Below are 27,018 nucleotides of genomic sequence, written 5' to 3'. Positions count from 1 at the left end.
GGGGCCTGATTGAGGTTTACAAAATCATGAAGGGTATAGACAGGGTGGATAGAGACAAGCTTTTTCCCAGGGTGAAGAATTTAATAATGAGAGGTCATGCTTTCAAGGTGAGAGGTGAAAAGTTTAAGGGGGATACACGCGGCAAGTACTTCACACAGAGGGTGGTGGGCATTTGGAACGCGTTGCCAGCAGAGGTGGGCATGGTAGATTCATTTAAGATGCGTCTGGACAAATGCATGAGTAGGTGGGGAGCAGAGGGATACAAATGCTTAGGAAATGACCGACAGGTTTAGACAGTACATTGGATCAGCTCAGGGTTGGAGGGCCGAAGGGCCTGTTCCTGGGCTGTAAATTTTCTTTGTTCTTTGTTCTTAATGGACATTGAAAGGATGTTTCTGCTCGTGGAACAGCCCAGAGCTAGGCAACATAGTTTTGGAATGTGGCTCGCCCTATTAGGACAGAGATGAAGAGAATTTATTTCTCAGAGGACTTTGGGACTTCCTGCTTCAGAAAGTGGTGTGGGTAAGATCTATTTTTGCCCTTATTTTGTAGGTTTGTCTGGACTTTAACAGTTTTTGAGTTTGGGTAAGTAGCATTCGAATCACACATATACTGGTAAATTACAATCTCCAAAAAGCTATGACCTAACCGTCCACCCTTGTGATTCAAAGCCATTACCATTTCTTAAACTCTTATCAACAACATCCTGGAGGTTGCCATTGAACAGAGCATAAATGGTCTAGCCGTATAAATACTATGACTACAAGAGGAGGTCAGAGATGAGGGATTCTGCACTAAATAACTCACCTCTTGACTCCATAAACACTGTTCACTGTGAACAATACTTGAGTCACGATGAAATGGAATGCTCTGCAATTGCCTAGATGAGTATAGGTCCAACAAAACTCAAGAAACTCAACAGCATGCACAGAAAATCAATATCCTACTCACCATCTTAAACTTTCACTCTCCCCACCATCATACACAATAGCAGCAATGTGTACCATCTACAAGATGCACTACAACAACTCACTAACGCTACTTTGACAGCACCTTCTAAACCCATCAGCTCTACCAGCTGCAAGGACAAGGACAGCAGATGCATGGGAATATCTACAAGTTCCCCTCCAAGCTAAGCATAATTTTGATTTGGAATGATTTGGAGATACCAGTGTTGGACTCGGATGTACAAAGTTAAAAATCACACAACACCAGGTTATGGTTGAACAGGTTTATTTGGAAGCACTAGCTTTTGGAGCGTTGCTCCTTTATCAGGTGGTTATGGTTGTGATACTCCACAACCCCCTGATAAAGGAGCAGCTCTCCAAAAGCTAGTGCTTCCAAATAAACCTGTTGGACTATAACCTGGTGTAGTGTGATTTTTAACTCTGATTTGGAACTTTAACATTGTTCCTCTATTGCTGCTGGGTCCAAAATCTACAATTCTCTTCCTAATAACAATTTTGATGTATCAACACCATACAGAGATTCTCACTATCCCCTACTCAAAGGCAATTAGGAATGAGCAAGAGAACAGTAGCTCAGCCAGCAGTGTCCTCTAAAAGAAGAAAGAAAAAGCCATGGAATAATCTGATGTTTTGTATTAAAATACAAAAGAGCTCAGCATTATAATTGTTCCTATTTCAAATAGGTAAGCCCTCCAACCAGCAAACACAGTGTGTTTTCATCTCCTGTAAAGCGCTTGCTGCCTGCATCGTTTTAGAACAAAGAATGATACAGAACAGGAACAGGCCGTTCGGCCCACCAACTGATTCCTATTCCTTATTTAGACTCGTTACTTATCACCCATGCAACGTTTCTATCCCTCTGTTCGCTTCCTGTTCATGTATCTATCAAGATACGTTATTAATGTGTCTGCTTCCACTATCTCTACAGACAGTGTATTCCAGGCACTACACTCTGTGTGAAACATTTCCCCACATTTCTCCTCTAATCTGTCCCCCTCTCACCTTGAATCTCTGCATTTGGAGATTACCTTTCCTGGGGAAAAAATCATCTAATTATCCATCTTATCTATGCCCCTCATAACTTATAGACTTCTATCAAGTTGCCCCCCAGCCTTCACCTTTCCAGTATGAACAATCCAATTTATCCAATCCTCCTCATACCTAAAACCATCCTGGACCAGACAACATCCTGGAAAACCTTCTCTGCATCCTCTCTGAAGCATCCACATCATTCTGTTAGTGTGAAGTTCTCATTACAAATCTCACCCATTTCCTCTGGCTCCACACATAACCTCCATCCGTTATCCTTGAGAGGGCCTACACTTTCCCTGTCTATAAATTCTCCTTAACCTTGCTGGCGAAGGTCATTTCATAGTCCCTTTTAGCCATCCTAACTGCCTGTTTGAACTCCTTCCTATGTTCTCTACAATCTTCAAGTACTTTGTCTGCTTTTAGTGCCTAGACCTTAAGGTCTGTATTTTTATTTTGACGAAGCTGGTGATTTCCCCATTATCCAAGATATCTGAATCCAGCCATTCCTGTCCTTCGTTTTCATAGGAACATGCCTGTCCTCACTCTAATCAATCTGTCTTTAAAAGACTCTCACATATCAGATGTGGATTTACCCTCAAACAGCCGCTCCCAATCTATATTCTTCATTCTTGCCTAATTCAATTATAGTTGGCCTTCCCCCAATCTAACACCTTCATCTGTGGCTCACTGTTGTACTCATCCATAAGTAAATGAAAATCTAGTGAATGATGGTCACTATTCCCAAAATAATCCCCCCACTGAAACTTTGATCACCTGGCTGGGCTGATTTCCCAATACCAGGTCCAGTATGGTGCCCTCCCCCATTCGACTATTCACATCTTTCAAATAAACCGTCCTGGACACACCTAACAAATTGCTCCCCATCCAAACAACTGGCTCTAATAGAATCCCAGTCAATATGGTTGAAGTTAAAATCACCCACCAGAACAATCCTATAATTTTCACATCATTCCAGAATTTGACTAAATATCTCTTATTCTAATACCACTGGTAGCTGGAGATCTGTAGTACAATCCCTGCATTGGGATTGCACTCTGTATTCCTGAGCTCTACCGATGATGCAAGATTCCCGCCAAAGTGTCCTCTGTCAACTAACAGAGTAATGCAACTCCCCCACCTCTTTTGTTTCCCCCTCTGTCTCATCTAAAACATTGATATCCCGGAACGTTAAGCTGCTAATTCCGTCCATCTTTCAACCATGTCTTTGCAATAGCAGCAACATCATAATTGCGTGTATTAATCCAGGCTCTGAGTTCATCCATTTTACCTGTTATACTTCTTGCATTGAAGGAAATACAATCCAAGTTTCCAGTTCCACTGGGCTGAGCAACTTTTCCCTGACTGCTCTTCCTCTTAGCTATTTTGCCTTAGTCTCAAACTCTTTCCCACTCTGTATACTTACTGACCTACTGCTCTGATTCCCACCCTCCATCCACACTAGCTTAAACCCTCCCAAGTGGCACTATAGAATCTCCCTGCCAGGATATTGGTGCCCTTCCAGTTTAGGTGCACCCCATCCATCTTGTACAAGTCCCACCTTCCCTGGAAGACATCCCAATGATACAAATATCTGAAGACCTCCACATGACACCAGCTCTTTAGCCAGTTGTACTATGTCTCTGTTCCTAGCTTCAGTAGCACGTGGCATGGGGCATAATCCTCAGATTACTACCCTAGAAGTCTTGCTTTTTAGCTTACTACCTAACTCCCTGAATTGTTGTTCCAGGACCTTGTCACTGTTCCTACCTATTTCAGTTGTGCCAGCATAGACAATGACTTCTAGGCGAAAGTGAGTACTGCAGAGGCTGAAGATTAGAGTCAACAGTGTGGTGCTGGAAGAGTACAGCACGTCAAGCAGCATCCGAGGAGCAGGAAATTCGACGTTTCGGACAAAATCCCTTCATCAGGATGAAAGACCTGAAATGTCCATTTCCTGCTCCTCGGATGCTGCCTGACCTGCTGTGCTTTTCCAGCACCACTCTCTAGGCAATGACTTCTGTCTGTTTACCCTCCCATTTCTGGATTCCCATAACTGCTCAGAGATATCCATGACCCTAGCATCAGAGAGACAAATACCATCCAGGAGTCTCTTATACAGCCACAGAAGCATCTATCGAGTCTCCAGTTACTGTTGCTCTACTTCAGTTTGTCCTTCCCCTGTGTACAGCAGGGCTGGCCGAGGTGCCACTGCTCTGGCTGCTGCTACTGCTGCTGCTGTCACTTGATGGGCCATCCTACTCATTAGTATCCAGAACAGAATACCTGTTTGACAGTGTTCCCCTGCACTGACTGCCTGCCCTGTGAGGCTATTAACGTTCTGGATTGCAGAGCAGGCTCAATGGACCATTTGATCTCTTCTTTATTTGTCTTCATTCATGGGATGTGGGTTTCATTAGCCAGGCCACGATTTATTGTCCAACTCTAGTTGCACTTCAGAAGGTGATGGCGAGCTGCTTTCTTAAACTTGTGTAGATATATCGACAATGTTGATATGAGTTCTGGGAGTTTGACTGAGTGACACTGAAGGAACGGAGATATATGTCCAAGTCAGGATAGGCTGAGTAGTTTGGAGGGGAACTTGCAGATGGTGTTGTCACATATCTGCTGAATTGTCCGACTAGATAGTGGTGGTCATGGGCTTGGAAGGAACTGTCTAAAGTACTTCCATAAATTTCTGCAATGCATCTTGTAGATGGTACACACTGCTGCTACTGAGCATTGGCGTTAAAAAGAATGCATGTTTAGGGATGTGGTGCAGTCAAGTGAGCTGCGTTGTTCCTGAATCATGTCAAGCTTGTGGAGTGTTGAAGGAGTTGTGCTTATCTAGGCAAATGGAGAGTATTCTATCACACTCCTGACTTGTGCCTTGTAGATGGTGGACAGACTTTCAGGAGTGAGTCTAATTGCTGCAGGAACCCTAGCCTTTATCTTGCTTTTGTAACCACTTGGAAGTCCAATTTACTTTCTGGTCAATGGTAACCCCTGGATATCGATAATGGGGAGTTCAGCAATGGTAATGCCATTGAATGTTGAGAGGTAGTCATTGAAGATTGTCACTGCCTGGCAGTTATGTGACAAAAAATGATAATCGCTGCCTATCAGCCTAACATCTCGTGTTTTGAGTTTATGATGGAGGCAAGGTCTTTGATGAAGCAACTGTTGGTGGTTGGGCCTGTGGACATCCTGTAGAGATGTACTGAAGTTTAATGTCTAATCCCCAAAAGCCATACCATCTTCCTTTGTGTTAGGAGTGACTCAACAAGCAGAGATTCTTCACCTTCCCCCCCAGTAATCACATTGACACCAGTTTTGCTAGGGATCCTTGATGTCACACTTAGTTAAGTGTGACCTTGATGTCATGGGCGGTCACTTTCACTTTACCTGTAGAGTTCTGCATTTTTGAACCAAGGCTGGAATGAGGACAGGAGTGGAGTAGTCTTGTTGGAACCCAACCTGAGTGTCCATGACCAACCTGCTGCTAACCAAACACTGCTTGACCACATGGTTAATGATACCTTCCACCACTTTATTAATGATCAAGAATAGGCTGATTGGACAGTAATTCACCAAGTTAGGTTTATCCTGCTTTTTGTGCCCAGAGCAATTTTCCACATTGTCAGGTCAATGAAGTTGTTGCACTTGACCAAGCATGCAGCAAGTTCTGGAGCTTAAGTCTTCAGTACTACTGCAGGAATGTTGTCAGGGCCAATAGCTTTTGCAGTATTCAGTACCTTCAGCAATTTCTTGATAATCACGTAGAGTGAACTGAACTGGCTGAAGACTGATATCTGTGATAATGGGAACCACCAAAGGAGGGTGAGATGGCGCATGAGAGGTGTTGACACGTAGAAGCCTGGAAGAACGCAGCAAGCCAGGCAGCATCAGGAGATTGAGAAGTCAACGTTTTGGGTGTAACCCTTCTTCAGGACTGGGGGGGAAGCTGCAGATAAAGAGTGTGGCAGGGGCATGGTGGTGAAATGGGGATAGGTGAAACAGGTAGAGAGTCCAACCTGGTTGGTCAATGGGAGAAATGAATCCAGTTGGTGGCAGAGAGCAATGGAAGGGATGGGGAGAGGCTGGGAAGGGAGTCAGGGCATGTTAAGGGAGGTTATTTGAAATTGGAGAATTCAATATTGAGTCCTCTGGGCTGTAGGCTGCCAGGAGGAAGATGAAGTGTTGTTCCTCCAAATCAAGGGGGTGGCCATGGGCACCTGGATGGGCCCTAGCTATGTAAGCCTCTTTGTTGGCTATATTGAACAGTCCCTCTTCAGTACCTACACAGACATTGTGCCCCAACTCTTCTGCCATTACATTGATGACTGCATCGGCGCAGCGTCCTACACCCAGGCTGCACTGGAGCAGTTCAGCGACTTCACCCACAACTTCCACTCTGCCCTCAAATTCACTTGGTCCACCTTGGACACCACCCTCCCCTTTCTTGACCTCACCATTTTATTCTCTGGTGACAGTCTCCAGACGGACATTTACTACAAACCTACAGACTCCCATAACTCCCTGGACTATACCTCCTCCCACCCAATATGTGCAAAAACTCTATCCCATTCTTCCAATTCCTCCAGTTCTGCTGTATCTGCTTGGACGAGGAGATATTTCTCTAACGAGCATCCCAGATGTCCACCTATTTTGGACCATGTATTTTTCATTCCTCCATCATCCAGACAGCCCTCTGCTGCATCACCTCCATTCCCCGTTCCACTGCTCTAAACCCCTTCCAATGCAATAAGAACAGAGTCCCCCTTGCCCTCACCTACCACCCCACCAGTCTCTGCATCCAACGTATCATCCTTAAACACTTCCACCAACTCCAACTCGATCCCACCACCAAGAACATCTTCCCCTCCCAACCCCTCTCCGCCTTCTGCAAGGACTGTTCTCTTTGACAGTCCTTGGTTTGCACCACTGTCCCCACTGACCCCCTGAATCCCCAGATACCTTCCACTGCAACTTGAAAGGATGCAAAACCTGCCAGTACACCACCCCCTCACCTTCATTCAAGGCCCCAAATAGTCCTTCCAGGTGAGACAGAGGTTCACCTGCCTCCCTTCCAACCTAGTTTACTGCATCAGATGCTCCTGATGTGGTCTTCTCTACATCAGGGAGACTGAACGTAAACTTAGGGAATGGTTCACCAAGCATCGCAGCCGGGCCGGACAGGACCTCCCAGTCACCACCCATTTCAATTCCCCCATTCACTTCCTTTCCAATATGACCATCCTTGGCCTCCTTCATTGCCAAAACGAACCATAGTACAAATTGGAGGAACAACACGTCTTTCGCCTGGGCAGCCTACACCCTGGAGGACTCAACATTGAGTTCTCAATTAACCTCCTTCCCCATCCCTGATTCCCCTCCCAGCCCCTCCCAATCCCTTCCACTGCTCCTTGCCAGCAACCAGATTCATTTCTCGCATTGACCAACCAGGTCATACCATCTACCTTTGTTCACCTATTCCCATTTCACTACCCTGCCCCCACCACCCCATTTGTCTGCAGCTCCCCCTACACCCACCTGCCAGTCCTGAAGAAGAGTTACACCCAAAATGTTGACTTCTCCACTTCCTGATGCTGCTTGGCCTGCTGTATTCTTTCAGCCTCCAGTCTGTCCATATTGGATTCCAGCATCTGCAATTTTTATGTATCTACAGAAGTGTTGAACTAGGGTTGACCCCCTGGCTAGATGCTAATAGTGGAGTTGAGGATATGCCTGGCCGTGAAGTTAAAGATTCTGGTTGCGTACTATTTTATTACTGATGGGTGCCTAGTCTTGACTGGCTAGATCTGTTTGGAATCTATCCTATTCAGCGCAGTGTTCATACCACTATGCAATGACTGTGTGGTATTCCTATTTCTGTTTATTATATTCATTTTTCTTATTTCTAATGAAGGGCTTTCTTCAAAGGGAAGGAATTGATTTCAGGTGAGAGTGGCTGCCCTTGACATCCAGGTCACATCTGACTGAGTGTGACAATAAAGATTCCAAGAAAAACTGGGGTCAATGGGAATCAGAGGAAGCCATTCCGCTTGTTAAGTCATTCCTAACACAAAGAAAGATGGTTTCAGTTGTTTTGGGCCAGTCATCTAAGCTCCAGGACACCTCTGCATGTGTTTCACAGGATAGTGTCCTAGTTCCAAACACCTTGAGCAACCTCACCTTCCCTCCATTCTAATCTCAAGCAGATATATGCACAATATTCAGCAAAGTTCATAATTCCTCAAATGCTGAAGCAGTCTATGTCCATGAGCAGCAAGACCTAGACAATATCCAGGTTTAGGCTGACAAGTGGCAAGTAATGTTATGCCACACAATTGCCAGACAATGATCATCTCTAACAAGACAGAATCTAACCTTGTTTCTTGACATTTAATGTGATTATCACTAAATCCCTCATCATCAACGCTCTGGGTGCTACAATTAACCAGAAAATGAATTGGATTAGCCATATAAATACTGTGGCTTCAAGAGCACATCAGAAGTTATGAATCCTGCAATGAGAAATTCACCTCCTGACTTGGAAAGCCATGTTCTCAAGGCACAAATCTGGATTGTGATGGATTACTCCCCTGAATGAGTATAACTTCCACAACATTCAAAAAGCTTGATATCATCAGGTAAAAGCAGCCTGTTTGATTAGCACTACATCCATTGCATTTCACCCCCTCCTCCACTGACACTCAGTGGCAGCAATCTACAAGATGCACTACATAAATTCACCAGGGTTCCTATGACAGCACCTTCCAAACCCATAACCACTACCATCTAGAAGGATAATGGCAGCAGATACATGGCAATATTGCCACCTGCAAGTTCCATACCCATCCTGACTTAGAAATATATCACAATGCCTTCAATGATGCTGGTTTAGGATTTTGGACAACGTTCCCTAGTGGCATTTTCAGTTTATCTATATCAAATGGATGGCAGCTGTTCCAAAACGTAGCTCATTGTTGCCTACTGGAGAGCAATTAGGGATGGCCACAGATGCTGCCCAACCAACACATTCCATGAATATATGATGGTAAAAATAGTTGTGACTTTTTTATTCATGCTCTCGAGTTCCCCAACTGGCAAATTCCTGAGTAGACACTGGGGAACTGGTTCTGTGTGTTACCATTTATCTGCAACTGGGGAATGTCAGAGGTAAGAAGTACAGGAAAAGAAACCTAAAAGTGGGAAGGAAACATGCAAAGATGAAGAACTTCAGGCATGAGTAACTATCCATTCACAGTTCTCTGCTGGAGATATATTCTAATGAATCATTTCAGAGATGTTATTACACACCTCTGAAGCAAGTGGTACTTGAATCCAGCCCTCCCAGTTCAGAGGTAGGGACATTACAAATGTACCACAAGAGTTCTTTGTTGTTCTTTACATCCTTAACACTACTGTGACCTTTAAGTTTGTGTTCAGGAAACATTCAGGCAAATTTATATTAGATAAATATTAAGCAATACCGCTATCAGTGTTTCCTTTCAGAGCTGGATTTGCCATAATTAATCAGCACCATCTGTGGTGAGAATTTTCCAGATGTTCCTGGAATACTATAATTAATATATGTTTTATCTGTCTACTCTGCTGTAACTAACTAAACAAGTCATTGCTATTGCAACATCTACCGAAACATTTAAGATTCTAAATCTCCGAAATTGGGTTCATGTTGACCATCATCCTGTTTGTCCACCATGGCTGTGTTGCTACCATAACACTTTGCAGCTCTCCATCCATTGGCAACATCTCAGTATCTTGGCCTGAGAGGTTATCATCATTCATTACTGTATATCTTGCACATATTACGATTGACATTAAGTGTCCTGTAATTGTTTCTTCTTCTCCATCATTATTATTAGGTGATTATGTCAATTCTCTGAGAAATCATCAATATTGTTCATCCACAGTTGTTTGTCATTCAAAGAAACTCATTTCATTGCAGTATTGACCCAGTCTTCAAGATTCTGTTCCAAGAAATGACTGTATATGTTGGCTCAGAAACCATTTGGTTTGATGCTTTGTCTGCTTTTTAGATGGTATCACATTTTCAAAAAGTGACCTTTTATCCTACAATGAATATTGTGTAAGGCTGGACATTTCAAGTCATCTTTCTTGAAGCCACACATGTAACAAGATGCTGTTATGTTTTAGTTTTTTTGCACAGTGTATGTTTTCCAGCTGAGTGATTGGTCTCCTCAGCTTGAATGTTGCATTGTGCTTTAAATAGTCAACACTTGCAGTAAAATACTCTGTATTGAATTGAACTTTTTTTCCGAATAATGACTCTTGAACAACTTTCTAGATGTTCAATCCAGTGCTATTTGGATCCTTATCTCAGAGTTAGATTTTCTTTTGTTTGAAGCAGTTTAGAGACTGATGTATCTCCAAGACCAATGACAACTCTGTCAAAAAATGAACTTTTCTTGTAAGTTTCCATGGCTGTGTGGTTAGGATTTTACACATAGAATCATTACTGAAGCTATCTATAGATTATCCTGGAAGTTAGTATCTGCTCCTGAAGCATGAACTCACCAGTGTCATGTTTGTTCTTAAACTGAAATACAGATCAAAAGTTATTGAAGTGGTCAAACATAATTTGTTTCTCATTGATCTTTTTTGTATGGAACACATGATCAGATATTCTACCCATATAGTAGGTATGCTAACCTGTTCTGCATTTGATTTGTTGTCCAGTCTTGAAACTGTTTGAAAACTTAGGAATGGTGCTCTTCACATTTGCCAATTTGCTGATTTATCAAATGGATCTGATAGCTTGAAATTTTTTGTTGGAAAGATCAATAGAGTTGAATTCTGGTGCATTAGCTGATTGTTGATTGGGTATGTGAAGTTGTTGATTATTTTCTGGGATTTTGATTTCCTTGTACTGGCGCTCCATTTTGTTGCCATGTATGCTTCATTGCATAAAGTTGCTGTTGAATCATTGTTGTTGTGATGATTAGTGCTGCAGTATGAATTGGAGATTTTCAATGTGATAACAGAAAGGGTTGATGAAGATAACACAGTCGATGCGCTTTAAATGGACTGTCAAAAGGCAAATTATAAAGTACCACATGACAAGTTTGTCAGTAAAGTTGAAGCTCATGCAAAAAAACTGACAGAGGATACCAAGTAGGGTGAGATACCGGAAACAGTAGTGGTGAAGTTCTTTGTTAGGCTGGAAATATGTATACCATAGGGTTTTCCAGTTTGGTAGGATAATCAGTGCTTTTCATGATCAACATTAATGTCCTAGACATTGGTGTGTAGGATACAATTTTAAAACTTGCAGATGCCAAATATTGCAAACTGTGAGGAAGGCGATGATAGACGTCAAGGTGACATAGACAAGCAGGTGGAATGGGTGGACTTGTTGGAGATGTAATGCAGAAAAGTGTGAAGTGATACATTTTGTTGGGAAGATCAAGGAAAAGTAACATAAAATAAAACATACAATTCTAAAATGGGTTGCAGAAGCAGAGGACATGGGTGTATATGAGCACAAACCTTTGAAGGTGACAGGGCAGAGAGAATATTAATAAGGCATACAACCCCCTGAACATTATAAATAGAAAATATAAAATGTGAAGGTTATCATGAACCTTTATAAAGCACTGGCTCAGCTTCAACTGGAATATTGTTTCCACATTTAAGAAGGATTTGAAGGCATTAGAGTGCAGAAAAAATAATAGCAAGAATGGTTCAAAGGATGAGTGATTTCTGTTATAGGAATAGATTGGTGGAGCAGGGGTCCTTCACCTTAGATGGACAAAGTTTCAAAAAAATGTCATAGAGTTCTTCATTATGAGCTGTCTGGACAGAGTAATTAGGCAGAAATTGCTCCCCCTGGGGACCAAAATGATACTTATATGATTGGTTAAAAGAATTGGAACGGGCAGTGTTTGGGATTCAGAGTGCACTTCCTGTGATGCACATTCACTCACTGTTTTCAAAACGGAATTGGATAATTATCTGAAAAGAAAAATAAAATTGTAAGGCAATGGGAAAAAAGGCAATGCTGTGGGACTATCTGGGTTTCTCTTACCGAGAGCTATCGTGACCATGACAGATCAAATTGGCTTTCTTTCCATTGTAACCATTCAATGCTTCTGTTCTTGGATTTGGTAGCTGGTAAGCTGGGGTTGATTTTACCAATCATTGCTGTCAGCTTCTGAGTGTAATGTGGATTTATAAAATCCAATCCAACATCTCTTTAGTATTATTGGTCTTGCCCTCCTTAAAGATTCCTCTCCCACCTAATGCATTTTCTAGTTCAAGGTTGTCAAACTTCTAACCAGTGTCACTTAGCTTTCAGTTAATTATCAATTAGCTTTCAGAGTTGAGGAATGATGTGGGCAGTAGTACTGTTTTTCATCCCTCTGACTTCCCACATTAGGAATGTATTACAGCATGAATAAAACTGAAACCCAACTCTATATCCATGGAGCAAGATTTTAATCTGTTGCACTGCATATCAGTAAAAGTTAATTTGGTTATAATTATTAACACTGATACAAGTTATTGTATGCTACAACTCAGCACTGCTGTAGAGCATACCTGATATTAAACAGCATTGTGGTGTAATGTGCCTGATAATATTCAGCACCCTGCTATTGTACAGAATTGACAGATAGCATATCGACTTTATACTGAAATATATCTGATCATATTCCAGAACATTTCTATTTTGCAAGATTACAAATTGTAATGTCACAATTTGTCAGTTCATGATGTATTTGATATTGTCAGAATGTTTTAGAATTTAACTGATGTCAGTTACTTGGTGCAAGTAATCCTAACATTAATTAAAGAACTCGATGTCATAAATTTTACTTTCAGGATTTCCTTGGTCAAATTTTTGTCACGCTGGGAGAAATTATTGGATCTACGGGCAGTCGTATTGAAAAAACATTGACGTGAGTATCAGTGTGGAATGATTACTCTGTCTGTACAATTAGAACAGGTGGCTATTACCTAGAACTGTTGAATCAATGTTGAATCCAGAATTCTGTAAAGTGCCTAAAGATGGAAGATTCAAGCATTTTTCTTACACAGCAACCTATTCTGATCTTAAAATTGCCTTTCTGAAAGAGTAATGGCAGAAAAATCAATAATAACTTTCAAAGGGGTGTTGCATATGTACTTTTGAAGGAAAATATTGCATTATTTTGAGGAAAAGGCATAGGAGTTGGAACAGACATGATGGGCCATGTGACCTCATGTGCTCCATAATTCTGCATGTGTAAATCCTGTTTATACATCTTTTCTATCTGATCCCACTTAAAGATGAAGGCAGGCAGAACATAAAATCCAAAACAGGGGAACAGCAATGCAGGAACTCATGCCTTACCAAAAGATTATTTACTGATTTTTCTAGAAAGTGGGATGTTCATCAACTTTGGATGATACCTCTGATTAAGAACCTTGATTAGGCTTCGTTGTGAAGCTACTTAAATGTATGCAAGCACTTTTTCCACCTCGTGGTTTTTACTATTGGAAAGGCATTTTTTACAAACACTAACAATCAGCTGAATACTTTTTTAACCTCTCTGCCTTTTGTAGGTTTGAAAGCAAATGCATCAATTCACATAACTCCATTGACTGAAAGAGTAGCTGATTAAGATAAGATTATTTAAGACGCACGAAAAAATATCACCATTCCTTTATATATGATACAGCTGAACTCACAGCAGTTTTAAAATGTTTGTAAGCAGTCTATTTAGCTGGAAAGCTGTGTGAAACAAACTGGTCTGATACCCATGATGTGGAGGTGCCAGTGTTGGATTGGGTGGACAAAGTTAAAAATCGCAGAACACCAAGTTATAGTCCAACAGATTCATTTGATAAAGCTGTTCATTATAAGCAGACTGGAAAGAATAGTTACTGAGAAACCTCTCCCCTTGGAGACCCAAATGATACTCATATAATTGATTTAAAAATTAGAACAGGGTGTATTTGGTATTCAGAGTGCACTTCCTGTGATGCACATTCACTCACTTCCTCACCTGATGAAGGAGCAGTGCTGTGAAAGCTTGTACTTCCAAATAAGCCTGTTGGACTATAACCTGGCATTTTGTGATTTTTAACTTGGATTGAGACCCGACTTATGCGATCTGAGAACCAATTAAGTTATAGTGATGTATTCTTCATTGCCTTACCTCTAGATGAGGTGACCTTGGTTCAAGTCCCACCTTACCAGAGGTGTGGTAATAATGTATCTGACTGGGTTGATTAGAAAAGAGCTACAGGGATCAGGTTTCTTTAGCAGAGAGGTAGTGTTCCTACCCGTCTGAGTTAGAATGTCTGGGTTTCAAATCTTACCATCCCAGAACTGTGCCATTAACATTTCTGAACACGTTGATTAAATAACTACATGTTCTACTTGTGATTCAGGGATGTGCATAGATCCCTGAAAGTTGCCACCCAGGTTAATAGAGTTGTTAAGAAGGCACACATTGTGTTAGGTTTTCTTGGTAGAAGGAATGAGTTTCGGAGCCATGAGGTCATGTTGCAGCTGTACAAAACTCTGGTGTGGCCACACTTGGAGTATTGCGTACAGTTCTGGTCACTGCATTGAAGGAAGGATGTGGGAACTTTCGAAAGGGTGCAGAGAGGATTTACCAGGATGTTGCCTGGTATGAAGGGAAGATTTTATGAGGAAAGGCTGAGGGACTTGAGGCTGTTTTCATTTGAGAGAAGAAGGTTAAGCAGTGACTTAATACAAGATGATCAGAGGATTAGATAGGGTGGACAGTGAGAGCCTTTTTCCTTGGATGGTGATGGCTACCATGAGGGGACATAGTTTTAAATTGGGGGGTAATAGATATAGGATAGATGTCAGAGATAGGTTCTTTACTCAGAGAGTAGTAGGGGTGTGGAATACCCTGCCTGCTACAGTATTAGACTTGCCAACTTTAAGGGCATGTAAATGATCATCGGATAAATACATGGATGATGATGGAGTAGTGTCAGTTAAGTGGACTTCAGATTAGTTTCACAGGTTGGCACAACATCAAGGGCCGATGGGCCTGTACTGCCCTGTAATGTTCTGTGTTCTATTCTTAGAACCTTAATATTCTTATTTTTCAGGTTTATTAACAGAATCACCTTCCTTGTGAAATCTCTCACTTTTCTAGTTGGGAGCTATGATTCATCAATTTTCCATTAACAATGCTGCTCAAAACCTGATCAGGACTAAATTACCACTAATTATGATGGTTTTACACTTCAGATAAGACATAATATCTGCTTAGCTCCTAGGAACAATACCTGGCTCTGGTGAGGTAGTGTCCCTACCCAAGGACCAGGAGGCCCACTTTCAAGTCCTGTCTGCTCTAGAGGTGTATAACAACATCTCTGAACAGGTTGGTTAGAAAAATAGGTTAAATAAATATTATGTGGATGGCTCTTGTGTCAGTGCCCCACCTCTGATCCAGGAGGACCCGGGGTCTGGTCCCTTCCCTTCCAGAGCTATCTAAGTGCTGTGTTTTTATTTTTTTTAAATGTAACCTATTTTTCTGATCAAGCTGTTCAGAGATGTTACTACATATCTCAGGAGCAAGTGGGACTTGAACCTGAGCCTCTCAGGATGAGGCGGGAACTGAGTGAAACTAACAGAATACTGAGAGGCCTGGATGCAGTTGACATGGGGAAGATGTTTCCACTCGTAGGAGAGACCAGAAACTGAGGGCACAGCCTCAGAGTGAAGGGATGGCCCGTTAGAACTGAGATGAAGAGAAATTTCTTCAGCTATACAGTCCTAGATTCACTCGCCCTGGGAAACAATACCTCTTTATCCTCTCAATCTTGTATATTTCAAGGAAATTACCTTTCATTCTTCTAAACTCCAGGGAGTATATTCCAACTTACTCCGCTCCTCACCACAAGGCAACCACTTCTGCCCTCAAATCAGTACAATAATGGGGCATAATTCAATGGAAAAAAAAAGCTCCAGTCACCTTAAATGCCTGGAGTGCCTTCATTAGTGGATAACTTATTTTTGGAAAATGACTGTATTCACATTTGATCAGACCATCTACGAAGTTATTCTTACACAGTATTAAAGGTGAAATCAGTACCATTCTGTTCGAAATAGAACCTGAATCTCAGTCCTTCCTTCCTTGACTGGGAAACAGCACCAACCAGCATTGCTACATATTCACAAGCTTTTAATTGACCTTATTAAGAACTTGGTGTTAGGCTAGTGACAGAATGTGAGTGCTAATAAGTTCTTCACATGTTAGGTGTTGTGATTTCAGATCTTCTGTAATTCTTGGTAAATATTGCTCAATTTTCAATGTCTTAGACACATTGAATGTGCACTAACCCTGACACAGTATATGTCCTGTCACAGTCGTGTGTTTAAGAGCTGAAATGACACCATAACTTAAAAGAATGAAGCTTGAGTGCATTATTAAAGTATTGCCAGCACAGCGGTGTGTTACTGCCATAGAACAATCCGTGTTGTTCTCTTGGGCTTTAGGTAATTTCACTCTTTTCAGGGAAATAATTTATGGGAGCATGGCAGATGTTAGATCTGATAGTACCAGACAGAAAGATCCTGTTATCAAACAGTGTGACCTAAGCTGCTGTGCTATTATCATAGAATATAAATTTCTGAGTTCCATATTCTTGGAGGTTTTGAGGAATTGTGAGCTTGATTTTTTTTTACACTCACTTAAAAATCTTTTTTTTTAAATTTTCATCAAGGTGCCAAATCGGGGCAGTTGTGTATGTTAGATATGTAAACATTTCCTGCCTGGATACACAGACACTCTTTCCAATCTCATCCTGCACTCCCAGGTGCAGACTGATACCTTCTTAGCTTCCCAAGGTTAAATGTGTTTCCTGTTAGGTTGCTATGGTTTGCAAATCCAGAGAGATTGCGTATTGAGACACTAAGGTGAAAAAAATTAACACATGAAGTAGTGGTAGACAACAGCAAGGAAAGGAGTATGAATGACAGGCGGAAATTGATAGGGCTCAGATAAATTGCAAAGAATTGATATGAGAGAGACTGAAGCCAGTTGAAACCTAAAGGTGCTTTATTATATACACTTTCAAGAGGTATCAGCATCATTCTGTCGACTAGCATTTGTTGCTGATCCTTAACTGACCTTGAAAAGGTATTGATAGATTGCAATGGTCAAGAAAGCAACTTATGTGGTGCAGGTTCACCTGCAATAACGTTAGGAAGGGTGTTTTATTATTAACCAATAGTCAAGGAATAGCGATACAGTTTGAAGTCAGGGAGTGCGGCTTGGAGAAGACTTTGCAGTTAGTGGTGCTCCCATGTGCCTCTTACCTGACCTTCTAGATGGTAGAGGTCATCAGTTTGGAAGATGCTGTTATAAGAGTCTCAGCAAGTTGCTGCAGTGTACATGTGGTGTGCACAGCTGATACTGTGTGCTGGTGGACATGGGGGGAGTGAATGTTTAAGGTGGTAGATGGGATGCTGACCGATTGAGATCCTGTGTCATGGATGATTTTGAGCTTCTTGAGTGTTCTTGGAGCTGCAATCATCCAGGCAAGTGGGAGTATTTTATAAGACTGTAGCTTTTTGTCTTGTAGATCACAGACATACTCAGGAATTGTGTTACTCATTGGAGAATCGCCAGCCTCAGATATGCTCCTGTAATGACGGTATTTATATGGCTAGTCTGGCTCAGTTTCTGACCAATGCTTACCTCCAAGATGTTGTCGGTGTGAAATTCAGTGATTAAACATTACAGGAAAATGGTTAGATTCCCCTTTATTGGAGATTGCTGTTGCCTGGCAGTTCTGTGGCATGAAAATTGTTTACCAATTATCAGTCCAAGCTGATCATGTGAAGCTGTTCACATATGGGGAATAGGACCTTTGTGCAGTCTTTCATTTCTGGGTGTCATCTGCTGGTGTCACACAGTGTTCAATTGTTTGGTTCTGGACCAGAATTTGCTTCATTTGGTTCACAAAAGCTGGTGGCCGAAGAAGACACAATAAGTCCTGATGATGGCATTCCTGATGAAGGGCTAATGCCCAAAACGTCAATTCTCCTGATCCTTGGATGTTGCCTGACTTGCTGTACTTTTCCAGCGCCACACTTTTCGACCCTGATCTGCAGTCCTCATTTTCTCCTCCACAATAAGTCTTGTGGTCTAATTTGAACAGTTATTAATATTTGAACATAAAATAACTGAAATTCTGTGTTTTAAGAAATTAGCACAGCACACGTTAAATTAGCACTGATACCATCACATTCCATCCATTTAACACATTAAAATTGGAGACCAGCTCTCGATCTTTACTTCACTACAAACAAGTGATTTTAGGCTGATAATGATTCATGGCTTGATTTGTTTCCACATGTATACTTCCACTGGATCCATGTAAATCCCATTCTCTTATTATCAAACATCTAACAATAGAACACCAGCACTTCTGTCTGGATGTGTTCTTACCTTGCAGGAGTTGATATTTGGGCTGGCTTTCAAGCAGATAAAAATGGAAACGTGTGAACCTGCACAAAAAAAGAACTTATTTCACTGAGGAAGTTACCAGAAATGTCCCAGGACTGGAGATTCAACTGGCGAGAGAGAAGGTGAAATTGAAATGAATGAGCATTAGTGAGAAATTATTGAGGCTGAAAGTTGACAAATCACCATGAACTGAAGAATCTGTATCAGAAGGTTGAAGGAGGTGTGATAGAGAAAGAATGCCTATGGTGCAAAAGGAGGTCATTCAGTCCACGCTAACCCTTAGAAGGGCATCTCACCCAGACTTAGCCCCCTATGATATCCCATAACTCCACATTTACCATGGCTAATTCAACTTGCCTACTCATCCCTAAACACTACAGACAATTTACTGTGGCCAATCCAGCTAACTGCACATCTTTGGACTGTGAGAGGAAACCAGAGCACCCTGACGAAACCCAGGCTGGCACAGGGAGAATGTGTAAACTCTACACAGACAATTGCTCAAGGGTGGGATCAAAACCAGGTCCCTGCCTTTGTGAGGCAGTTGTGCTAACCACTGAGCCAGATGTTATTTTCCCAGACTCTATAGGTTCTAGAATAACCCTTTGGATTGGAAGGAAACAATTTACGACTATTTAAGAAGGAAGCCAGGGATAAAACAGAGGACTACAGACTGATGAGCCTTACACCAGTAATAGGGAAAATGTTAGAATCTAATATAGAGAATGGGATAAAGATACCAAGATGATAATGATCCAATTGGGCATAGTCATCATGGGTTTGCAAATGGGAAGTCGTGCTTGACAACGTTTTGGACTTATTTTAAAAGGTGTCATCTAGATTTTCAGAAGGCTTGTCATAATTATCTTACAGTAGGCTGGTTAGAAAATTATTAGCACATTGGATAAAGTCACAGAGTTATCGACATGAACAGCACAGAAACAGTTCAACTCGTCCATGCCGACCAGATCCCAATCTAGTCCCACCTGCCAGCACCCAGCCCATATCTCTCCAAACCCTCCCTGTTCATATACCCATCCAAATGCCTTTGAAATGTTGCAATTGTACCAGCCTCCACCACTTCCTCTGGCAGCCCTTTCCACACATGCACCACCCTTAGGTCTCTTTTATATCTTTCCCCTCTTACCCTAAACCTATGCCCTCTAATTGTGGACTCCCCCATGCCAGGGTAAAGGCTTTGTCTATTTATCCTATCCATGCCCCTCATGATTTTATAAATCTCTATAAGGTCACCCCTCAGCCTCCGACGCTTCAAGGAAAACAGCCCCAGCCTGTTCAGCCTCTCCCTATAGCTCAAGTCCTCCAAACCTGGCAACATCCTTGTAAATCTTTTCTAAACCCTTTCAAATTTCACAATATCTGTGGACATCAAATCTAATATTTCCAAATTTTTGGATGATAGAAATATTTTCTGAAGAAAATATAAAGAGCTTCAAGAGGATTTGGACAAATATAGTGAATGGGTTCAGACATGGCCGATAAAATATAATGTGGAAAGATGTGAGTGTAGCCACTGTGTTAGGAGAAACAGATGTGCTGAGGTTGGAAAGTGTAAATGTATGACGAGACTTAGCTGTCCTTGTCAATAAGTCACAGAAGGCTAACATGCAGGTGTAGCAAAGGAAGATTAATGGACTGTTAGACTTCATTGCAAGAGGATTCGAGTACAGGACCTGTGAAGTTTTGCTTCAGTTGTACAGGTGCCTGGTTAGACCAAAGCTAGAATACTGTGTGCAGTCTTGGTCTCCTTATTCCAGCAGATGCATTATTACTAGAGAGGGAATGTGACACAGATTCACCAGACTTGTAGCTGGGATGGTGAGGACACTGTCTTATAAATAGAGGTCTAGAGCAGAGGAAAGGGCCCTTCAGTCGTTCAAATCTGCACTGGTCAAAAATAACCACCTAGCTGTTCTGATCCCGTTTTCCAGCACTTGGCCCATAGCCTTGTATGGTTTAGCATTACAAATGCACAACTAAATACTTCCTGTCTGCTGTGAGGGCCTCTGCCTGTACCACCACACTTACAGACAGTGAGTTCCAGATTCCCACCACCCTCTGGGTGAAAGTAATTTTCCTCACATCTCTTCTAAACTTCATGCCCCTTCTCATAAATCTGTGACCCTGGTCATTGATTGCTCCACCTAGAGGAAATAGAATTGACCAAACAGGATCAGTATTCTCTAGAGCTTTGAAGAATGAGAGGTGACCTTATTGAACCTTACACAGTACCTAAAAGGATAGACTGGGCAAGATGTTTCCCTTGTTGCGGAGTCTTGAATCAGGGGACACATTAAAAATAAAGAGGATACTACTTAAGTACATAATAAGGAGAAATTGTTGTATTCAATTCTCTGCCACAGGGGGCTGTGAAAGTAATGAAGTGTTGTTCAGCCCTGATCAAATGCCCTACAGTGCAGAAACTGGCCCAATCACATTGACCCTCCAAAGAGTAACCCACCTCCCTCTGACTAATCCACCTAGCATAAGGGCAATTTACCACAGCCAATTCACCTAACCTGCGCATTTTTGAACTGTGGGAGGAAACCCACGCAGACATGGGGAGAATGTACAAACTCCACACAGACATTCACCCAAGGCTAGAATTGAACCTAGGACCCTGGTTCTGTGAAGCAGCAATATTAACCACTGAGCCACCGTGCCACCCAATGGTGGGGTAGACTCTGTGGGCTGAACGGCCTGCTCCTGTTCCTCTCAGCCTGTCAATAACTTCAGGAAATATATGCAAAAATAATGTTTATAGATTTATTGGACTTGCCGGAGAAAGCATTATTATTTAAAATATTAGCTGAACGGTGAATCCATTGGACTGTAAAGAAGATTATTTCCTTCCTGATTCAATTTCTTCTTAATTAATCTCATGAAGTGTAAAAATTCAATTCAACAGTTTTCTATTTAAATTAGCCGCCACGTAAAATTTTAATTAGGCCCAGACTGCAAAAGATAATTAATTATTGGACCACACATTTTATAAACCCAGTCTATGATTAAAAAGACAAGGAATTTACATTTTCTAAAATGGAATTTATTTTATCCTTTCATCAAATAAGGAGAAAGCCACAGAAGCAGTGTTCCTGTGGAAACCTGTTTCAGTGCTCAGATCAAATTGCATGGAGTCTCAGGTCTAATTGATGTTGCTATATAGAGTGCAATTTTCTTATGTCACTGTGAGTGCTGTGTACTCCTCACAGGCATGTGGGGGAATCCAACTCCCACGGTGCTCCTGCCTGGTCTTTGTGTGAGCAGAGAAACAAGTTAGATCCAAGGTGACCACTTGCATCTTGGAGAGGGTGGAATTAAATTATTCACATGATGTATCAAAAATAGAAGTGTTAAGATTTTTTTCAATCTGGCATTCAGCTCCTGCTGGGGAGCTTTGTCCACTGGAAACTGATGTCAGAAATAGGAGTATTTCATGTGAGTTTCCAAAATGGATGGCACTAATTTGCCACACTAGGCACAACAGCACTAAAATTTTGCATTTGTGCTAGACACTCTTTGTTGAATGTAAGACATTTACAACTTTTTAAGTTTGTTTGATCTTTTGTTGATTTCAAAAGATATCGATTATGTTTACAAAAAACAGCAGGTCTGGCATCATCTGTGAAGAGAATGCAGAGTTAATGTTTCGGTTCGAGTGACCCTTTCTCAAAACCATTCTGAAAAGGTCACTGAAGAAGGGTCACTGGACCCAAAACATTAACTCTGTTTTCTCTCCATGGATACTGCTGAGTTCTACCAGCAGTTTCTGTTTTTGTTTTTATTTCTGATTTACAGCATCTGCAGTTCTTTCAGATTTTTGTTTAATCTATTCTATTTAGACCATCGCACCAGATACCACTCTGCAAGCACACACTGACCAAGGATCTGGGACAACCATGGATGATTTGCACGGTGTTGTAAAACTATGCCTTTTGTAGAAATGAAAGACTAGAACGTGCATAGAGAATGCCATTTTCTTTAAAGATAATTGATTCAACCAACTTTAATATGCAGATCATTTGTCTGATAGAGGTTGTATTGTTATTTTAATTTGATTATATCAAGTTAGAGAATATCAGATATTTTTATAAGCAATGCATCTGCTCAGAGACATGGATTTATTGGAGCATTGTTCTATGTTAATTCCTAAGTGCAAGGCTGTTTTTCTTTCACCGTGATGATAACCTCTCCTTTCACCAGCATTCCTGTACATGCAGCATTCAAAATAAGGACATAGGAGTCAATAACCTTCTCAGACCTCTGTCATTGACACCAGGCAACAACTTATTGAAACCTAGATTGAAAGTTTCTTCAAGGGTTCCTCCTGGGGAAAAAAAAAATTCCACGGAATGAGAATGCAATAGAACGTGTGGAAACTTTAGCAAAAAAACCCCAAAACTTCTATTTATGTCACACCTTTAACAGAGTAAAAACAGGTTTCTAAAAAGGGAGTGTGACCAGACAAAAATTGACATAAAGGGCTAGTTATTGTGATAGCTGGCTTTTAGCAAGGGAAGTGAAGGTGGCGAGATTAGAGAATGACTTTCAGAGCATAGTGCCTGATGACACTGCCAACAATAATGGAGTGATTACAACTGGGGATGTGAATGAGGGCAGAATCGGTGGACTGCATAGATCTGAAAGTTGAAAAGGGTGGCGCTGGAAAAGCACAGCAGGTCAGGCAGCATTCGAGGAGCAGGAGAGTTGATGTTTCGGGCTTAACCCTTTCATCAGAAATTCCAAAACATCGACTCTCCTGCTCCTCAGATGCTGCCTGACCTGCTGTGCTTTTCCAGCGCCACACTTTTCCACTCTGACTCTCTAGCATCTGCAGTCCTCACTTTCTCCTAGTTGCATAGATCTCTAACTTGTATAGGACAGGAGGAGGTTGCAGAGATGGTGAGGGACAAAGTTATGGAACAATTTAAAATAAGGTTGAGAATTTAAAATAAACAAAATGGAAGAATTTTAAAAGCACTCCATTATAATATAATATCCTTCAGATCCAGTCTCTGTACTTTGTATTAAATATCATTTGTTTGCAGCACTGGATGGCACTGTTGGTTATTACATAACCAACTAGCATTCACACTAAAATTTCCAATCTACCTTAATGTGATGTACAAATTTCCCTATGATTTGTCAACTCTAGGAACTATATAGGAAATGAATTGTGGTTGTTTCTTCTCATAAGAGTGCTGGATGAGTCCAGAGAATAAACAGCTACAATAGCCATGATAAATTCATATTTAAATAGCCACAGAGACAGGACAATAAGCAGACTGGTCCCCAAAATTCTACTGCGAACTGGCGTGCCAGTTTGCTGGCATGTTCCAGCCTCTAGTCCCATGTTGGAATACTAATTCTGAGAAAAAAAATTAAACATGGTTGAGAATTTATTAAGACCAGATTAGAGTGGTGCTGGAAAAGCACAGCAAGTCAGGCAGCATCCGAGGAGCAGGAAAATCGACCTTTCCGGCCAGAGCCCTTCATCAGGAATGAGGCTGGGAGCTTCAGGGATAAAGAGATAAATGGGAGGGCGTGGGGGCTGGTGAGAAGGCAGCTGAGAGTGCAATAGGTGGATGGAGGTGGGGGTAATGGTGATAGGTCGGAGAGGAGGGTGGAGCGGATAGGTGGTAAGGAAGATTGACAGGTAGTGCTGAGCTGGAAGGTTGGAACTGGGGTAAGGTGGGGGAGGGGAAAAGAGGAAATTGGTGAAGTCAACATTGATGCCATGGCGTTGAAAGGTCCCAACGTGGAGGATGAGGCATTCTTCCTTGAGGCATCGGGTGGTGAGGGAGTGGCAATGGAGGAGGCCCAGGACCTGCATGTCCTCAGTACAGTGGGACGGGAAGTTGAAATTTTGGCCACGGGGCAGTGGGGTTGATTAGTGCAGTGTCCCGGAGATTTTCTCTGAAGCGCTCTGCGAGTAGGCGTCCAGTCTCTCCAGTGTAGAGGAGACTGTATCAGGAGCAACAGATGCAAATAATGACATATATGGAAGTGCAAGTGAAACTTTAATGGATGTGGAAGACTCTTTTGAGGCCTTTGTCAGAGGTGAGGGGTGAGGTGTGGGCACAGGTTTTGCAATTCCTGCGGTGGCAGGGGAAGGTACCGAGAGGGGAGGGTGGGTTGTTGGGGGGTGTGGACCTGACCAGGTAGTTGTGGAGGGCACAGTCTTTATGGAAAGCGGATAGGGGTGGGGAAGGAACTATATCAGTGCTGGTGGGGTCTGTTTGTATGTTGCTGAAATGTTGGCGAATGATTCGAAGGTTGGTAGGGTGGAAGGTGAGGATCAGGTCGGTTCTGTCCTTGTTGCGGTTGGAGGGATGGGGTTTGAGGGTCGAGGTACGGGACATGGATGAGATGCATTGGAGGGCATCTTCAACCACGTGGGAGGGGAAATTTCGGTCTTTAAAAAAGGAGGCCATCTGGTGTGTTCTGCGGTGGAACTGGTCCGGCAGGGAGCAGGGGCAACAGAGGTGGAGGAATGTGGAATATGGGATAGCATTTTTGCAGGAGGTAGGGTGGGAGGAGTTTATTAAGACTACCAATGCGGACTGGAATTTTCCACGAGGCACGTGACTCCCTCACTGAAGCCACACCTCAACTCGAAGGATGGAGATGGCTTCCTAACGGCAGACTGAGATAGGGCTGGTATTGTAAAGTATCAACCCTTTTTCACCACAACCCCATGGTAGTGAACCTGAGTTGCCCAGACTGTTGAGCTCATCTGGCAACTCTGACTAGTTTTAATATCAACTTGTCAAATATCCTACAGAGGTTGCACACACCTTGAAGCAACATCTCTCTCACGCACACACACACACACACAAACCTACATTCATCAGAAGCTCTCATATTGGACAGTGGGCCTAATATGCCATTGCTGGAGAACCTGGGAGCGCCAGGGGCTTGTTTGGACAGTGAGCACACTTTCTTTCCACGAATCATTAAAAAAAGTGCATGAGACATTAGCCCTACAATTGGGCAAGACATTGAGTTGCTAAACCACATGACTAAAATCCACTTCCATTAGCCACAGTGCAAACGGACGATGGTTTGGACAGAAAAGAAAAATGTCACAATGATACCGCTGTGAACATTCTGCTGTGATTGAGTTTCAAGTACAGTGCATTGCTGGAAGAGAAGAGAGTGAGCATCCAAGTTGTGGAATTTCTGACATGGCGATGCTTAATCCTGACATTGTACATGACCACTCTGAATATATTTCCCTCAATGACCATACATTTAAGCCATTAACAAAATAAAATTTCATTAATAATGTGCATGTATAATTTCCTCTGGAATTTTTTTCTTATTTGTGATTCTGAATTTACAATTGAACAGACATTGTTTTATTTTAATGTTTGAATTCTGAAAAATCCTGTTTTAGTCTGGGAAAATCTTTTTTATTTTTCTGTTATGTTGATTGTCGGATGAAATGAGAAAAAGACTATTTCAAAAACATTGATTGTGGAAGGAATTGCAGCACTGGTTAAAATCAAGCTACCAACACTTATAGTGAGTGCTGTTTTACTGTTACTTGCTCAGAGTGAGGAAAGGTTAGTTGCTGGTCAACTGGCAGCACAGAGGTGTGTACAAAATAAGATTTGGTCAGCAACAGATAACTGATTGGTTTGTGGACTGGTGACCAGCTACCAATGACAAAGGCTTTTGACTGCCATCAATTATATGATTGGCCTCCACGTAGCTGAACAGCTTGTAGGTGTGAATGATGAAGCCAAAACTCTTTGGAGCTCAGGAAGTCAGGGTGGTGTTCCTTTCCTTTGCAGTTAAAAAGTACCTAAAGCCTGAAAGAAGGTATTTTATTTCCCTCACCCGCTGCAATGAACTGTGGCTTTTAACTAGGAGGTCAAATACTTTGTAATTTGTGAACCAGTCACGATATGCCTCCTATAAGAAAGTGAAACATACCTGAGGAGGAAGAGAGATCAATGAACAGCAAGTCCTGACAATCAAAAGGACATGTCAGCATTCTCAGTGAACAGGAATGTTGAACTCCTTCCCAGTTTTACCCTCTACCTATACCACCATTTTCTTTTCTGTTTGTATGTATATATTGGGGGAATTTATAAGGGGTTTAGGGTTTTAACTAGTAGAGAGAAACATTAGCAGTTTATTGTTGTTTACTTGTGGACCTTGGAACCTATTTACTTGTGATAAAGAGCAACTCTTGCGAAGCACAGAAACCTGGTCCTTGTTTTCAGTTCACTTGGCCTAAAAAGACAGGTAAATGAGGAAATTTGTTTTTATTTACTTGTGGGGTGTAGACATCACTGGCCTGCCCCAGTTGCCTTTGAGAAGGTGGTGATGAGCTGTTGCCTTGAACCACTGTAGTCCACATGCTGTAGGCAAATCCACAATACCCCTAGGGAGAGAATTCCTGAATTTTCCCTAGAGACAGGAAAAGTACGGCGATACATTTCCAAGTCAGGATGGTGAACGGCTTGCAGGTGGTTAATTAATGTGTAATTTTGCATTATTTGATA

General features: G+C 41.9%; 1 protein-coding gene across 3 annotated transcripts in view; it reads left to right on the top strand.

The window, feature by feature from the left end:
• LOC122558872 (copine-9-like) overlaps positions 1–27,018 on the top strand; it is a 404,993-nt gene that overhangs the window by 170,989 nt on the left and 206,986 nt on the right. For all 3 annotated transcript variants that reach the window (XM_043707758.1, XM_043707757.1, XM_043707755.1), the window contains one exon: positions 12,864–12,940. In XM_043707758.1, coding sequence (XP_043563693.1) covers positions 12,864–12,940 — 77 coding nt within the window. The remainder of the gene's footprint in view (positions 1–12,863; positions 12,941–27,018) is intronic.

This window comes from Chiloscyllium plagiosum, chromosome 18 (assembly GCF_004010195.1).
Source record: "Chiloscyllium plagiosum isolate BGI_BamShark_2017 chromosome 18, ASM401019v2, whole genome shotgun sequence".
Classification (NCBI taxonomy): Eukaryota; Metazoa; Chordata; class Chondrichthyes; order Orectolobiformes; family Hemiscylliidae; genus Chiloscyllium; species Chiloscyllium plagiosum.
This window is presented reverse-complemented; position numbering and strand designations above follow the sequence as displayed.